The 19,028-nt window shown below is 39.9% G+C and overlaps 1 protein-coding gene across 6 annotated transcripts in view; it reads left to right on the forward strand.

Moving 5' to 3' along the window:
* The window catches only part of cadps2 (Ca++-dependent secretion activator 2), a 221,895-nt gene extending 205,603 nt beyond the window's left edge, over nucleotides 1-16,292 (forward strand). For all 6 annotated transcript variants that reach the window (XM_041849500.2, XM_041849501.2, XM_041849504.2 and 3 more), the window contains 2 exons: nucleotides 11,680-11,784; nucleotides 15,202-16,292. In XM_041849500.2, coding sequence (XP_041705434.2) covers nucleotides 11,680-11,784; nucleotides 15,202-15,372 — 276 coding nt within the window. In that variant the 3' untranslated portion in view covers nucleotides 15,373-16,292. The remainder of the gene's footprint in view (nucleotides 1-11,679; nucleotides 11,785-15,201) is intronic.
* Nucleotides 16,293-19,028: the final 2,736 nt, after the last annotated feature.

Genomic DNA, 19,028 nt, shown 5'->3' on the forward strand with positions numbered 1-19,028 from the left:
CCAAACAATGCATGCAGAGCAGAATTGGGACTATACCAGCTAGTTATCAAAATCCAGAAAAGAGCTGTTAAATTCTACAACCACCTAAAAGGAAGCGATGCCCACACATTCCATCACAAAGCTCTCACCTACAGAGAGAAGAACATAGAGAAGAGTCGCCTCAGCCAGCTCGTTCTGAGGCTCTGTTCACAAACACAAAGAGAGCCCCAGGACAGAAACACATTTAGACCCAACCAAATTATGAGAAAGCAAAATGATAACTATTTGACACAGTGGAAAGAATGAACAAAAAAACGGAGCAAATTGTAATGCTATCTGGCGCTAAACAGAGAGTACACAGCAGCAGAATACCTCACCACTGTGACTGACCCCAAATTAAGAAAATCCTTGACTATGTACAGACTCAGTGAGAATAGCCTTGCTATTGAGAGACGCTGCCATAGGCAGACCTGGCTCTCAAGAGAAGACAGGATATGTGCCCACTGCCCACAAAATGAGGTGAAAACTGAGCTACACTTCCTAACCTCCTGCCAAATGTATGACCACGTTAGAGACACATATTTCCCACAGATCACACAGGCCCACAACGATTTTGAAAAGAAATCAAACATTGATAAACTCCCATATCTGTTAGGCGGAATACGGCAGTGTGCAAACACAGCGGCAAGATCTGTGGCCCGTTGCCATGAGAAAAGGGCAGCCAGTGGAGCACAAACACCTTGTAAATACAACCTATACATTTCTGTTGATTTATTCAACTATTTGCACATTGTTACAACACTGTACATAGCCAATAATATAACATTTGAAATGTGTATATTCTTTAAAAACTTTTGTGAGTGTAATGTTTACTCATTGTTTATTCCTCTTGTTTATTTCCCTTTTGTTTATTGTCTGTTCCACTTGCTTTGGCAATGTAAATATATGTTTCCCATGCCAATAAAGCCTTTTGGAGAGAGGGAGACAGAGAGGTAATCCCATTGTGACTACTTCCAGGGCCCAAGCTAGCCTCCTCCGGGTTTTTGTTGACCTGTTTTCCATTGAAATATGCCGAGAGGTGTTGTGTCTCCCTGTGTGTGCCCCCCTACTTCCTCCATCTATCCTGCGGTCGCAGTGTGTTACCGAGTACCTTCAAACACAAGATGAGACACACATACACATTTACACGCATGCAGTGAGGAACACATACATACACAATCCATATTATGCTATGCACACACACACACCCCCCTCTTCATTGCTTCCCTCTAAGATTGGGTTTTTAAACTTGAGGTGGAAGCTGAGATTTGAGTAAAGCAGTGTTGATTTGTTGGGCCTTTGCTGGGGCTGGGGAGACTGGGAGGGGGGTAGATGGGAGAGGGAGGAGGCAGGCACAGCCCTAATGGACCCCACACACCCATAGTCATGCACCAGGAGGAGAGACAACGGCAGGGTCTCACCATGTCACCACACACACACACAGTTATGCGTCGCCACCTGTGGTTGTGTGTGTTGGGAAATGTCATTATCTCTGCATATGTGTTCATGTGCACAAATCTGTCTGTTTATGTGTGAATGTAAGCGCATGTACTATGTAAATATACAGCATGTGTGTGCTTGCATTGCATCGCCAGCAGCTTGTATTGGTCCGCTGTTTCGAAGTGTATTTGCATAATGTGTATGGTGTTCGTGTGCATGTGTGTATGTATGTGTGTCTATACATGCGGAGCAGCCAAGATAGGGTTGAGCGTTCTGTGTTGATGAAGAGGCTAATGCATGCCGTTGCAGGCGGCCAGTCCTTCTCGTCCTCCACATTAGGGGACAAATCACCCTGATTAAGCCACTGATAAAGCCTTCCGACCGGGACCACACAACCTAGCCCTCCCTTTCAGCCAGCCCCCAAGTGTGGCCCTGCTTTCTCCACTCTGCCCTTAACCATATCAATCGAGGGAAACTTAAGTACGTCATTACTGTCACGCCGTCAGAAACGCCACAAAGACATGCTCAGCTCCGAAACCACATTAACAATGTTCCAAGAGAACTAATGACAACAAACGACCTGACGTTCACTCATTTTCACTCGTCTAGTTAACAGTCCCTCGTTCCCTCCATCTGTTTTCCCCCTCTTCCGCTAATCGGCTCAATTAAAGAGCTTCTCCATTTTCAATTTCATGCTTGCTCCGTTGAGTGCCAGGGGGCGGCTAGCCTATTATCGAGTAGGCTGGCTCCCGTTGTAGGTATTCATGTTTCTATTGGCTGTTGTGGAGCCAAGGCTGACGATATTCAAAGTGAAAGGAGATGGAATCTTCTGGAAAAGGAGCTGAAAATATCCAAGAGGACGGGCTGTCCAATGGTGTTCCGTCCAATTAATGTGTCATGCTCTTTGTCAGAAGTCCTCACTTGAGAAGACATTGATAGAAAACCAGATGCTTTCGGGAACCAACATCCCACTAGTGATTTCTTTACTGTTCGATGAGCAGGGATCTCAATGTAGGGTATTGCAGGGTAATGTAGTGTATTGTGGGGTAATGTAGGGTAATTGTAGTGTATTGAAGGGTAATGTATGGTGAGGGGTAATGTAGGGTGATTGTAGTGTATTGTAGGGTAATTGTAGGGTAATACAGGGCAATGTAGTGTATTGCATCTTCAAATAAATGCTGTATAGAGTGAGGCATATTTTCTCCAAATAGGCACTGACACACTGTACTGTACCGTTATTGAATTAAGTTGTTTTTTGTTCCCTAAACTCCCAAGCCTCATAACATCAAAAAGTACAGCTAACTTCTATGTGAACATACTATACTATCTATACACCTATACAATCTATACATCTATACTATCTATACACCTATACTATCTATACACCTATACTATCTATACACCTATACTATCTATACACCTTTACTATCTATACACCTTTACTATCTATACACCTATACTATCTATACACCTATACTATCTATACACCTATACTACCTATACACCTATACTATCTACTGTATACACCTATACTATCTATACACCTATACTATCTATACACCTATACTAACTATAAACCTATACTAACTATACACCTATACATTGAGGGGAAAAAAGTATTTGATCCCCTGCTGATTTTGTACGTTTGCCCACTGACAAAGACATGATCAGTCTCTAATTTTAATGGTAGGTTTATTTGAACAGTGAGAGACAGAATAACAACAAAAAAATCCAGAAAAACTCATGTAAAAAATGTTATAAATTGATTTGCATTTTAATGAGGGAAATAAGTATTTGACCCCTCTGCAAAACATGACTTAGTACTTGGTGGCAAAACCCTTGTTGGCAATCACAGAGGTCAGATGTTTCTTGTAGTTGGCCACCAGGTTTGCACACATCTCAGGAGGGATTTTGTTCCACTCCTCTTTGCAGATCTTCTCCAAGTCATTAAGGTTTCGAGGCTGACGTTTGACAACTCAAACCTTCAGCTCCCTCCACATATTTTCTATGGGATTAAGGTCTGGAGACTGGCAAGGCCACTCCAGGACCTTAATGTGCTTCTTATTGAGCCACTCCTTTGTTGCCGTGTGTTTTGGGTCATTGTCATGCTGGAATACCCATCCACGACCCATTTTCAATGCCCTGGCTGAGGGAAGGAGGTTCTCACCCAAGATTTGACGGTACATGGCCCCGTCCATCGTCCCTTTGATGCGGTGAAGTTGTCCTGTCCCCTTAGCAGAAAAACACCCCCAAAGCATAATGTTTCCAACTCCATGTTTGACGGTGGGGATGGTGTTCTTGGGGTCATAGGCAGCATTCCTCCTCCAAACACGGCGAGTTGAGTTGATGCCAAAGAGCTCGATTTTGGTCTCATCTGACCACAACACTTTCACCCAGTTCTCCTCTGAATCATTCAGATGTTCATTGGCCAGCTTCAGACAGCCCTGTATATGTGCTTTCTTGAGCAGGGGGATCTTGCGGGCGCTGCAGCATTTCAGTACTTCACGGCATAGTGTGTTACCAATTGTTTTCTTGGTGACTATGGTCCCAGCTGCCTTGAGATCATTGACAAGATCCTCCCGTGTAGTTCTGGGCTGATTCCTCACCGTTCTCATGATCATTGCAACTCCACGAGGTGAGATCTTGCATGGAGCCCCAGGCCGAGGGAGATTGACAGTTCTTTTGTGTTTCTTCCATTTGCGAATAATCGCACCAACTGTTGTCACCTTCTCACCAAGCTGCTTGGCGATGGTCTTGTAGCCCATTCCAGCCTTGTGTAGGTCTACAATCTTGTCCCTGACATCCTTGGAGAGCTCTTTGGTCTTGGCCATGGTGGAGAGTTTGGAATCTGATTGATTGATTGCTTCTGTGGACACGTGTCTTTTTATACAGGTAACAAGCTGAGATTAGGAGCACTCCCTTTAAGAGTGTGCTCCTAATCTCAGCTCGTTACCTGTATAAAAGACACCTGGGAGCCAGAAATCTTTCGGATTGAGAGGGGGTCAAATACTTATTTCCCTCATTAAAATGCAAATCAATTTATAACATTTTTGACATGTTTTTTGTTGTTGATTTTTTTTGTTATTCTTTCTCTCACTGTTCAAATAAACCTACCATTAAAATTAGACTGATCATTTCTTTGTCAGTGGGCAAACGTACAAAATCAGCAGGGGATCAAATACTTTTTTCACTCACTGTACTATCTACTGTATACAGCCATACTAACTATACACCTTTACTATCTATACACCTATACTATCTACTTTATACATCTATACTATCTATACACCTATACTATCTACTGTATACACCTATACTATCTATACACCTATACTATCTACTGTATACACCTATACTATCTATACACCTATACTATCTACTGTATACACCTTTACTATCTATACACCTATACTATCTACTGTATACACCTATACTATCTATACACCTATACTATCTACTTTATACATCTATACTATCTATACACCTATACTATCTACTGTATACACCTATACTATCTATACACCTATACTATCTACTTTATACATCTATACTATCTACTGTATACACCTATACTATCTATACACCTATACTATCTACTGTATACACCTTTACTATCTATACAGCTGTACTATCTATACACCTATACTATCTACTGTATACAACTATACTAACTATACACCTATACTATCTATACACCTAAACTACAGAAGTTTACATACACCTTAGCCAAATACATTTAAACTCAGTTTTTCACAATTCCTGACATTTAATCCTAGGAAAAATTACCTGTCTTAGGTCAGTTAGGATCACCACTTTATTTTAAGAATGTGAAATGTCAGAATAATAGTAGAGAGAATTATTTGTTTAAGCTTTTATTTCTTTCATCACATTCCCAGTGGGTCGGAAGTTTACATACACTCAATTAGTATTTGGCAGCATTGCCTTTTAAATTGTTTAATTTGGGTCAAACATTTTGGGTAGCCTTCTACAAGCTTGCCACAATAAGTTGGGTGAATTTTGGCCCACAAATCCATTTTAATTCCAGTGTGTAAGGCAACAAAATAGGAAAAATGCCAAGGGGGGTGAATACTTTCGCAAGCCACTGTATACTATCTATACACCTACAGTACCAGTCAAAGGTTTGGACACACCTACTCATTCCAGTGTTTTTCTTTATTTTTACTATTTTCTACATTGTAGAAAAATAGTGAAGACATCAAAACTATGAAATAAGACATATGGAATCATGTAGTAACCAAAAGAGTGTTAAACAAATCAAAATAAATTTTACATTTGAGATTCTTCAAAGTAACCACCCTTTGCCTTGATGACAGCTTTGCACACTCTTGGCATTCTCTCAACCAGCTTCATGAGGTAGTCACCTGGAATGCACTTCAATTAACAGGTGTGCCTTGTTAAAAGTTAATTTGTGGAATTTCTTTCCTTCTTAATGCGTTTGAGCCAATCAGTTGTGTTGTGACACGGTAGGGTTGGTATACAGAAGATAGCCTTATTTGATAAAAGACCAAGTCCATATTATGGCAAGAACAGCTCAAATAAGCAAAGAGAAACGACAGTCCATCATTACTTTAAGACATGAAGGTCAGTCAATACGGAACATTTCAAGAACTTTTAAAGTTTCTTCAGGTGCAGTCGCAAAAAACATCAATGGCTATGATGAAACTGGCTCTCATGAGGACCGCCACAGGAATGGAAGACCCAGAGTTACCTCTACTGCAGAGGATAAGTTCATCAGAGTTACCAGCCTCAGAAATTGCAGCCCAAATAAATGCTTCACATAGTTTAAGTAACGGACACATCTCAACATCAACTGTTCAGAGGAGACTGTGTGAATCAAGCCTTCATGGTCGAATTGGTGCAAAGTAACCACTACTAAAGGACACCAACAAGTTGAAGAGACTTGTTTGGGCCAAGAAACACGAGCAATGGACATTAGACCGGTGGAAATGTGTCCTTTGGTCTGGAGTCCAAATTGGAGATTTTTGGTTCCAGCTGAGACGCGGTGTGGGTGAACGGATGATCTGCGTATGTGTATTTCCCACCGTAAAGCATGGAGGAGGAGGTGTTATGGTGTGGGGGTGCTTTGCTGGTGACACTGTCTGTGATTTATTTAGGATTCAAGGTGATACGCCATCCCATCTGGTTTGGGCTTAGTGGGACTATAAATTTTTTTTGTTACAGGACAATGACCCAATACACCTCCAGGCTGTGAAATGGCTATTTTACCAAGAAGGAGAGTGATGGAGTGCTGCATCAGATGACCTGGCCTCCACAATCCCCCGACCTCAACCAAACTGAGATGGTTTGGGATGAGTCGGACCGCAGAGTGAAGGAAAAGCAGCCAACAAGTGCTCAGCATATGTGGGAACTCCTTCAAGACTGTTGGAAAAGCATTCCAGGTGAAGCTGGTTGATAGAATGCCAAGAGTGTGCAAAGCTGTCATTAAGGCAAAGGGTGGCTTGTTGAAGAATCTCAAATATAAAATATATTTTGATTTGTTTAACACTTTTTTGGTTACTACATGATTCCATATGGGTTATTTCATAGTTTCGATGTTTCACTATTATTCTACAATGTAGAAAATAGTAAACATAAAGAAATACCCTTGAATGAGTAGGTGTGTCCAAACTTTTAACTGGTAATGTATACTATCTACTGTATACACCTACACTAACTACACACCTATACTAACTATACACATTTACTATCTATACACCTATACTATCTACTGTATACACCTATACTATCTACTGTATACACCTATTCTATCTATACATCTATACCATCTATACAACTATACCATTTACTGTATACACCTATACTATCTATCTTTTGGCCCATTCCTCCATGCAGATCTCCTCTAGAGCAGTGATGTTTTGGGGCTGTTGCTGGGCAACACAGACTTTCAACTCCCTCCAAAGATTTTCTATGGGGTTGAGATCTGGAGACTGGCTAGGCCACTCCAGAACCTTGAAATGCTTCTTACGAAGCCACTCCTTTGTTGCCCGGGCGGTGTGTTTGGGATCATTGTCATGCTGAAAGACCCAGCCACGTTTCATCTTCAATGCCCTTGCTGGTGGAAGGAGGTTTTCACTCAAAATCTCACGATACATGGCCCCATTCATTCTTTCCTTTACACGGATCAGTCGTCCTGGTCCCTTTGCAGAAAAACAGCCCCAAAGCATGATGTTTCCACCCCCATGCTTCACCGTAGGTATGGTGTTCTTTGGATGCAACTCAGCATTCTTTGTCCTCCAAACACGACGAGTTGAGTTTTTACCAAAAAGTTCTATTTTGGTTTAATCTGACCATATGACATTCTCCCAATCCTCTTCTGGATTATCCAAATGCACTCTAGCAAACTTCAGACGGGCCTGGACATGTACTGGCTTAAGCAGGGGGACACGTCTGGCACTGCAGGATTTGAGTCCCTGGCGGCGTAGTGTGTTACTGATGGTAGGCTTTGTTACTTTGGTCCCAGCTCTCTGCAGGTCATTCACTAGGTCCCCCCCGTGTGGTTCTGGGATTTTTGCTCACCGTTCTTGTGATTTACATTTACATTTTAGTCATTTAGCAGACGCTCTTATCCAGAGCGACTTACATCAGCAATTAGGGTTAAGTGCCTTGCTTAAGGGCACATCGACAGATTTTTCACCTAGTCGGCTCGGGGATTAGAACCAGCGACCTTTCGGTTACTGGCACAACGCTCTTACCCACTAAGCTACCTGCCGCCCTATCCTTTTGACCCCACAGGGTGAGATCTTGCGTGGAGCCCCAGATCGAGGGAGATTATCAGGGGTCTTGTATGTCTTCCATTTCCTAATAATTGCTCCCACAGTTGATTTCTTAAAACCAAGCTGCTTACCTATTGCAGATTCAGTCTTCCCAGCCTGGTGCAGGTCTACAATTTAGTTTCTGGTGTCCTTTGACAGCTCTTTGGTCTTGGCCATAGTGGAGTTTGGAGTGTGACTGTTTGAGGTTGTGGACAGGTGTATTTTATACTGATAACAAGTTCAAACAGGTGCCATTAATACAGGTAACGAGTGGAGGACACAGGAGCCTCTTAAAGAAGAAGTTACAGGTCTGTGAGAGCCAGAAATCTTGCTTGTTTGTAGGTGACCAAATACTTATTTTCCACCATAATTTGCAAATCAATTCATTAAAAATCCTACAATGTGATTTTCTGGATTTTTTTTTCTCAATTTGTCTGTCATAGTTGACGTGTACCTATGATGAAAATTACAGGCCTCTCTCATCTTTTTAAGTGGGAGAACTTGCACAATTGGTGGCTGACTAAATCCTTTTTTCCCCACTGTATGTACATCTATACTATCTAATGTATACACCTGTACTATTTATAGACCTATACTATCTATACACCTATCTATACAACTATACTATCTACTGTATACACCTGTACTATCTATACACCTATACTATCTACTTTATACACCTATACTATCTAAACACCTATACTATCTATACACCTATACTATCTACTGTACACACCTATACTATCATATACCTATACTATACTAACTATGCTATACTATCTACGTATGTATCTACAGTGTCTTCAGAATGTATTCATACCCCTTGACTTATTCCACATTTTGTTGTTACAGCCTGGATTCAAAATGGATTCAATTGTTTTTTTCTCACCCATCTACACACACTGCCCCATAATGACAAAGTGAAAACCTTTTTTATTTTTAGAGTTTTGCAAATGTATTGAAAATGAAATACAGAAATATATAATTTACGTAAGTATTCACACAACTGAATTAATACATGTTAGAATCACCTTTAGCAGAGATTACAGCTGTGAATCTTTCTGGGTAAGTCTCTAAGCGCTTTGCACACCTAAATTGTACAATATTTGCCCATTATTCTTTACAAAATTCTTAAAGATCTGTCAAATTGGTTATTGATCATTGACAACCATTTTCATGTCTTGCCATAGATTTTCAAGCAGATTTAAGTCAAAACTGTAACTCGGCCACTCGAGAACATTCATTTTCTTCTTGGTAAGCAACTCCAGTGTATATTTGGCCTTGTGTTTTTAGGTTATTGTCCTGCTGAAAGGTGAATTAATCTCCCAGTGTCTGGTGGAAAGCAGACTGAACCAGGTTTTCCTCTAGTATTTTGCTTGTGCTTGGTCCATTTAGTTTTTTTTACCCTGAAAAACTCCCAAGTCCTTAACGATTACAAGCATACCCATAACATGATGCAGCCACTACTATGATTGAAAATATGGAGAGTGGTACTCAGTAATGTGTTATGTTTGGGGCAAATACAATGCTTTGTATTCAGGACAAAAAGTTAATTGCTTTGTTAATTTTTTTGCAGTATTACATTAGTGCCTTGTTGCAAACAGGATGCATGTTTTGGAATATTTGTATTGTGTACAGGCTTAATTCTCTTCACTCTGTCAATTAGGTTAGTATTGTGGAGTAACTACTATTTTCTTTGATCCATTTTCAGTTTTTCCCTATCACAGCCATTAAACTGTAACTATTTTAAAGTCACCATTGGCCTCATGGTGAAATCCCCGAGCGGTTTCCTTCCTCTCCGGCAACTGAGTTAGGAAGGACGCCTGTATCTTTGTAGTGACTGGGTGTATTGATACACCATCCAAAGTGTAATTACTAACTTCACCATGCTCAAAGGGATATTCAATGATTGCTTGTTTTTGTTGTTGCCATCTACCAATAGGGGCCCTTCTTTGCGAGGCATTGGAAAACCTCCCTGGTCTTTGTGGTTGAATCTGTTTGAAATTCACTGCTCGACTGAGTGACCATAAAGATAATTGTATGTGTGGGTTACAGAGATGAGGTAGTCATTCAAAAATCATGTTAAACACTTGCAACTTATTATGTGACTTGTAGAGCATATTTTTACTCCTGAAGTTATTTAGGCTTGCCATAACAAAGGGGTTGAATACTTCTTGACTCAAGACATTTCAGATTTTCATTTTTAATTGATTTGTAAAAAATTTGAAAAACATAATTCCATTGACATTATGGGGTATTGTGTGTAGGCCAGTGACACAAAATCTCAATTGAATCCATTTGATATTTAGGCTGTAACACATCAGAAATTTTAAAAAGTCAAGGGGTGTGAATACTTTCTGAAGCCACTGTATACTATACTATAAAAGTGACTTCATTGAATGAACCTTGTATGAGATGATTTGCATAAAGAAGAATAGAAGAATAAATGTTCTGTCATTCCATGTGGCCAGGAGAGAGGTGTGAGAGGCCTTGTAATAGAACTAGAAAGACATTTACAAACACATCGTTATGCATTCTGATTTCAAAGCAAGGACGTGAACCTCATCCAACCCACACATTCAGGTGTTCTTCAGTAATTGGCGTTTTTGAATGTATAATGGCTTAGTTTGAACACTGTTATCCTTTGAATCCTTTGACCTTGTGTGAAAATATTAATCTTCTATACAAAGTGGCCTGTGGGCAATGTTCCACAGTGTCTTTAAAAATGTGATTTGAAAGGGGATTTAAGGAAATATAGCAATAAACAGTTTGAATATATCAATAAACAAATTGAATAAGATGTACATAGCATCAAAGTGTGGATCACCAACAGAAATGTAAACCATGCATCAAACTCATCCCAGAGCATTTTACAATTCAGATTGCACTTCTATAGAGTAAAGTCATTTATTGATCCCAACGTGCGAAGTTGTTTGATCACCACAAGCATCAGCAATGATTACAACGACAAGACAATGTCAATAAAACAATACAAACCTAAAATGTTGTCTGTCTGTATTGCTAAAGGAATGACATTCCATGAGAGCAACTTTATGTGTATGTTTGCTTGTGCGTGCGTGCTTGCTTGTGTGTGCAAGAGGGGTGATGTGTATGAATGAGTGTATGCTATTTCCTGTTGTAATAACACTTAACACATTCCTGACAACCGTTAGCGTATGCCTAGCCATCTAGCTTACCTACATTACATTCGCTAACATAGCAGTGTTACTCATCTTCTGGTACTTCATGGTTCATTCTTACAACCACATATTGGCCTTTTTGCCTAATGACAGATGTAGTGTATAGAATAATTGTACCTTGACATGTTGCTTTATCTACTGTGTACCTCAGTTAAAATAGATGTATATGCTGACTTTGTGTGTGTGTGTGTGTGTGTGTGTGTGTGTGTGTGTGTGTGCGCGCACAGCAATGGTACACCAGCTCCATGAAGGCAGTGTGTGCGTGGCTGACAGACAGACTGGACCTTCAGCTCCACATGTACCAGCTGAAAACACTCATCAAGATCGTCAAGGTAACGCGCATTGTTGTGGTGTGAGTGTACACTGTCAACATTCACAGTAAGCTGTAGCCCTCATCGAGACTGTCATTTTTCATGTTGAACATGAGGCATATGGAATAATGTGCTTTGTGAATAATTATATTAATAATTACTTGAGAAATGGTATGCTTTATTTTTATGTATCTGATTCCAAACATTGAGTCTAGTCAGGGCCAGATTAAACAGGCTGAAGCCAAGGCACTATGTGTACAAACATTAGGAACACCTTCCAAATATTGAGTTGCACCCAGTTTTGCCCTCAGAACAGCCTCAATTCCTCGAGGCATGGACTCTACAAGGCGTCGGAAGCGTTCCACAGGGATGCTGGCCCATGTTGACTCCAATGCTTCCCACAGGAGTTCTTGACACAAACCGGTGTGCCTGGCACCTACTACTATACCCCGATCAAAGGCACTTAAATATTTTGTCTTGCCCATTCACCCTCCGAATGGCACATATACAGTCGTGGTCAAAAGTTTTGAGAATGACACAAGTATTGGTCTTCACAAAGTTCGCTGCTTCAGTGTTATCAGATATTTTTGTCAGATGTTACTATGGTATACTGAAGTATAATTACAAGCATTCCATAAGTGTCAAAGGCTTTTATTGACAATTACATTAAGTTTATGCAAAGAGTCAATATGCAGTGTTGACCCTTCTTTTTCAAGACCTCTGCAATCCGCCCTGGCATGCTGTCAATTAACTTCTGGGCCACATCCTGACTGGCAGCCCATTCTTGCATAATCAATGCTTGGAGTTTGTCCGAATTTGTGGGTTTTTGTTTGTCCATCCGCCTCTTGAGGATCGACCACAAATTCTCAATGGGATTAAGGTCTGGGGAGTTTCCTGGCCAAGGACCCAAAAAGTCGATGTTTTGTTCCCCGAGCCACTTAGTTATCACTTTTGCCTTATGGCAAGGTGCTCCATCATGCTGGAAAAGGCAATGGTCGTCACCAAACTGTTCTTGGATGGATGGGAGAAGTTGCTGTCGGAGGATGTGTTGGTACCATTCTTTATTCATGGCTGTGTTCTTAGGCAAAATTGTGAGTGAGCCCACTCCCTTGGCTGAGAAGCAACCCCACACATGAATGGTCTCAGGATGCTTTACTGTTGGCATGACACAGGACTGATGGTAGCGCTCACCTTGTCTTCTCCGGACAAGGTGTTTTCCGGATGCCCCAAACAATCAGAAAGGGGATTCATCAGAGAAAATGACTTTACCCCAGTCCTCAGCAGTCCAATCCCTGTACCTTTTGCAGAATATCAGTCTGTCCCTGATGTTTTTCCTGGAGAGAAGTGGCTTCTTTGCTGCCCTTCTTCACACCAGGCCATCCTCCCAAAAGTATTCGCCTCACTGTGCATGCAGATGCACTCACATCTGCCTGCTGCAATTCCTGAGCAAGCTCTGCACTGGTGGTGCCCCGATCCCGCAGCTGAATCAACTTTAGGAGACGGTCCTGGTGCTTGCTGGACTTTCTTGGGCGCCCTGACGCCTTCTTCACAACAATTGAACCTCTCTCCTTGAAGTTCTTGATGATCCGATAAATGGTTGATTGAGGTGCAATCTTACTAGCAGCAATATCCTTGACTGTGAAGCCCTTTTTGTGCAAAGCAATGATGACGGCACGCGTTTCCTTGCAGGTAACCATGGTTAACAGAGGAAGAACAATTATTTCAAGCACCACCCTCCTTTTAAAGCTTCCAGTCTGTTATTCTAACTCAATCAGCATGACAGAGTGATCTCCAGCCTTGTCCTCGTCAACACTCTCACCTGCGTTAACGAGAGAATCACTGACATGATGGCAGCTGGTCCTTTTGTGGCAGGGCTGAAATGCAGTGGAAATGTTTTTTGGGGATTAAGTTCATTTTCATGGCAAAGAGGGACTTTGCAATTAATTGCAATTCATCTGATCACTCTTCATGACATTCTGGAGTATATGCAAATTGCCATAATCAAAACTGAGGCAGCAGACTTTGTGAAAATTAGTATTTGTGTCATTCTCAAAACGTTTGACCACGACTGTACACAATCCATGTCTCAAGGCTTAAAAATCCTTCTTTAACCTGTCGCCTCCCCTTCATCTACACTGATTTAAGTGGATTTACCAAGTGACATCAATAAGGGATCATAGCTTTCACCTGGATTCACCTGGTCAGTTTGTCATGGAAAGACGGGTGTTTTGTAAACCCTTGGCAACAGCGCACGTGCAAAGACCTGAGTAGGCACATTTGCTATTTAACGCAACAGTTTTTGTGACAAAACTATTGGTGGAGTTGAAAATTCGATGGAAACACATTGATTTTTTGATTTTTATTCGGACATGAAGACTTAGGCGAGAATTTACATTTTGTGTGCACTACCTCATCACGCACTGACTCTGTTTGGTGGAAACACCACTGGTGGGAAAATGTGCATATTTTCTTTATGCATATTAAATTAATATTTGCATGAAAATCTGTCGCCAATTGGATGGAAACCTAGTTAGTGACTGACATAACAAGAGAAAATCTGCTAATGCAAAAACAACATTTCGAAATTGCACCTTGTGTATCCTACTATTCTAATGCTGAGCAGTAAGTTGAGACCCCCCCAGTACTCCTCACTGCATTCTCTACCAGAAAGTTGGTTGGCCCTCTTTGATGTCACGTAGGTTGATACATTGCTATGTTTTCATTTACTGTATAAAGCCCTTTTACAAAAACTCCCACTGTACCTATCATTACTAACCTTTACAGATATGAGTTACCACACCCGGTCTCAGGGATGGTTAACTGTAGAAATTCCTTTGATCTCTACTGAGTTAGGTAAATCAGATTTGAGTTTTTTTGCACCATATTTGTGGAACAATCTTCAAAATGTTCTTACATTTGATGTTCTGGTGCCTCTAGGGTAATTCAGAAAGCTGATTGAGGACTTTATTACTGATGAATGTGTTTGTTTTTTATGACAATGTTTTTCTTTCTGCTTGCATTTTGTACTTATATTGATGTGTGTATTTTCTGTCATTCAGGGCTCATCTGTAAAAAAAAAAAAAAAAAGACCTTGGTTTCAGTATGACTCCCTGATCAGATAAAAAAATGGAGAGGATAGACTTAAGGATTTTCTCTTTACATTTTAAATATGAACAGTTATTGACACCTAGATGGAGTGCACTCAGTCATTGGAGCTCAATTTGGATGGACCTATTGAAGAAGACCACAGTGGCCTTGAATCTTGCCTTTGTCCCAATCTGTTCAGTTCCACTATTCAGCACACAACAGGCTATTGTTCCACCATTCAAACACTGACAGTCTATTCTGGTCTGACCATTCACACTCAGTCTCGGTTTCCCATTGAGAGAAGCCTCCATGTTCTCTGATGTGTGTTTTTCTGTTTGGTTTCACCCACAGAAGACATACCGAGACTTCCGACTCCAAGGAGTCCTGGATGGAACCCTGAACAACAAGAGCTATGAGACCGTCTACAACCGCCTCACCGTGGAGGAGGCCACCGTGGCGGTCAAGGCCGGCGACGGTCTCCAAGGCATCACCATGAGGGACAGTGATGAGGAGGACGGGTGAACTTCGCCCTATACCGCCAAGTCTGGTGGCCCTCGCATATAGACTGAATTGGGAAGTGTGCACGTATGTGTACAGGAGATGGAAGGGGTGGAGATTATGTGTGTGTGGAAAGTGTGTGTGTGCGACAGAAGGAGGGCTTGAAGAACACACACTTAAGTCTATGATGAAAACATCCATCATTGTGTTCCCTCGCTCTCTCTCTCTTCACCCCTCCCCCCCACTTACTCCAGTAGTGGCTACCTTCCCAGCCATAATGATATGATGTCAGTACAGCTCAGTGGTCACCAACTGGTAGCCTTCAGTGCAGTTCCCGTTTTGTTTATTTAATTTGTTTGTTACTTTCTTTGTACTTTATTTTAATAGTGATGTAGACCAAGAAAAAAGAAAAAAGTTGTGCTCTTATGGTTACCTAGATACAATCATGCCAATTGAAACAGGTTTCAGAGATCTTGCCAATTGCAGGTCCATTCTGTGGTAAATGTACAAAGTGCATTATGAGGACATTTCAGGGTGCTTATGAGGACATTGGGGTTGTTCTTACATAAGCTCCCTGAAAGAGAGATGATACAGCCAATATCCATATGTTTATGCTGTACTGTATGAATGGAATGCATAGGCTAAAGTGCTACATTGTCATTTAATGTATTTAGGCTATGTTTGAGTGTGTTATCCTTCACAAGAGTTGTACACTAAATTCAAAGCTGTGTTCAATAGGCTAAACCTGATTGATTGTGTGCATTATGTTTTGAATCTGAATTGATGTCTTAACTGTAATACTTCAATGAGTTTGTGTCAGTGGAGTTCAAAGACAAAACAAATGGGCAAAAATATATGAAATATATTTCTATTGTATTCTGTGCACCTGTTTTTATTCAGGTGTGAATGTTCTAAGTGTTAGAATTAAAGTGTTTTTAAAGCAATCATGGTGTCCTGAATTTCTCCATAAACTATATTAACAGCCCAATCTGTAATAAGGACCCTTTGATTGTTAAGGTGATGGACAGAGCTGGGGAAATGTAACTACTCTCAAATTAATGAATGGAGCTATACATATTTTAAAGCTATACATTGTTTGTTAAAAAAGACTTCAATCACAACAAAAACAAACAATTGAGTAATTCAAAATATATAAACATTTTAGTTGTGTTCTTCAAAAATCATATACCATGACCTAATATACAAATGGTGAAGTTCTTACAAATTGTGACAACCTATTTGCCAACAGTTTATAGTTTTGTTAGTATAGACTCCATCGTGATCTCAACATTGACTGTCTTGTGTTGGCTTAATATATATATATATATTTTTAACTAAAGCCTAATAGCCATTTTGTTTTGTTCTCAAAATTAACTGAATTTCAGAACTGGTGAATTTCTTGAGACATGACAACCTCATTTCAACTAATCATCTGTTCAATTTTATCATGGGCAGACTATGCAAATTGTGTTTTCGTTTAGTTGACATCTTTTCAAAAGAAATGCAAGTGATGGGGAGAAATGAGCATCAGGCAACCTCCGCCCACCGTCCAGCTGTCCATCTGTGTCTCCACAAGCATCACGTCGTCCTGCCGTGGAGTTAACCAATCAGAATATCCCCTTATGTAGGTTATTAATTACTGACAGAATGTAATTACACAGTAGTTAATGGTGGATTAGTTGATGATTGAGGCAGTATTACCATTTACACAGTGTGAAGGCTTAAGCCTTAGCCTACGTCCAATGATTTCTTTGCAAAAAATATTTATAAGAAAATATTTATTTGGCTACACTACTAAAGTATAGGAGGGACTATAAGCAATATGGGTTCATTTTCAAAATAAACCTAATAGGAGGCTACTGAAGGATGCGTAAACATGTATGCGCACATGACTGTAAGTCGCTTTGGATAAAAGCGTCTGCTAAATGGCATATTATTATTATTATTTATTATTATTGAAGGAGCTTATTTTTATAAATGTTTATTAGGCCTATAGGCTAGTTTCGGTCCGGAGCATTGCATTTTCACAACATAAACGATTCTTTCCCATATTAAAAGAAAGGTATGCATGCAGTTAGGCCTATTAATTTTCGTTACATATCTGATAATAACTTGGCTTTCAGCATATAGGCCTAAACTTAAATTCTATTGGTGAAGTGTAATTTATTTGAGCATTGATTCAGTAACGTTTAGCTTAACAGGACAGGTAAATAATACCTAATGATATATGCTATTTATAATAATACTTATGCATTGAGATTAATAATAGGCCTAATGATAATGGTAAACCATGTAGGCCTATAGGCTGAAAACATTTATAGCCTATACTTAGACTGTTATTATTCTTATTGTTGTTATTATTATTAGTAGTAGTATTTGTATTATTATTATTATTAGTAGTAGTAGTATTTGTATTATTAGTAGTAGTAGTATTTGTATTATTAATAGTAGTCTTAGTATTATTAGTAGTAGTAGTATTTTCCTATTATTAGTAGGCTATTATTAGGCATCATTATTTATCCCTGAGCTGCGTCCTCATTGATTTACCTAAATTATCCTTGCAATAGAAGTGAGCAGTATCGCATTCTCTTCACGCCATAGACTCAGAATTGAAGAAAAATAAAACACAAGGGATTAACGCAAGTTTATATCAAAACTTGGTGTAATTATACAAGACTTTAACGTCAGTCAACTGATTACACATAATTTATAATTATATGAAAGATGTTTAGGTCTAAATCCCACCGCATTCATGAATAGCAAGCCAAGCCATATGGGTTTCAGTCAGGTCTCCAAAATGTTAAACTGAAAGAAAGTCGAGCAGCAAGAAGACATCCCGCTATCTTTTTAAAGCTATAGGCTATTTAACACCAAACAGCTAGTATTTTAACCAAGAAATCAACTTAAAATATAGTAACTTATGAATTTCGACAATAATGTATATATTGTTATTAACACTAATCATTACTCCAATAATTATACAATAATAATAATAATAATTTATTGTTGCTTTTAGTGCTACTTAAATTAGAAGAAAAAACAACGTCAATATATATTATTGTATATTAGCCTATTTATAGCTGTAGCTCAGTTGGTAGAGCATGGCGCTTGCAACGCCAGGGTTGTGGGTTCGATTCCCACGGGGGGCCAGTATGAAAAATGTATGCACTCACTAACAATAAGTCGCTCTGGATGAGAGCGTCTGCTAAATGACTAAAATGTAAAATGTATTATAGTCGGTGAAATTCCTTCATCATTCATTTTTCAGGTAGCCTATATTTTTACATTTCAACTTAAATAAATCAAACACTGTAGACCTAAGTCTGAATAAAGACTGCTGTAACTGAATGCAGACATTTTGAATCAATGCGCATATTTACCTTGTTTGTTGTCATGATTGTCATTGAGCATCCGTCTGGATATGCCCAGATGAGACGTTCCACCGTATTACCAATGTGACTTCGCCCGGAACTGGGTACAAGCTTTAATTTCTGTATATTTGCTAGAGTAGTTGCTCCGATACATAGCAGGGTACACCTCTCCTGATTGCTCAAACTCTCTCTAGTCCTTGAGGCACTTATGGAGCTCATCACTCTCCGCGTGCACACTCCCGCAGTCACACCGGCTTTGGTGGGTTTGGTATAACAGATAGGACACCGTTCTCACCATAGAATTAGGAA

Source organism: Coregonus clupeaformis, chromosome 26 (assembly GCF_020615455.1).
Source record: "Coregonus clupeaformis isolate EN_2021a chromosome 26, ASM2061545v1, whole genome shotgun sequence".
Lineage (NCBI taxonomy): Eukaryota > Metazoa > Chordata > Actinopteri > Salmoniformes > Salmonidae > Coregonus > Coregonus clupeaformis.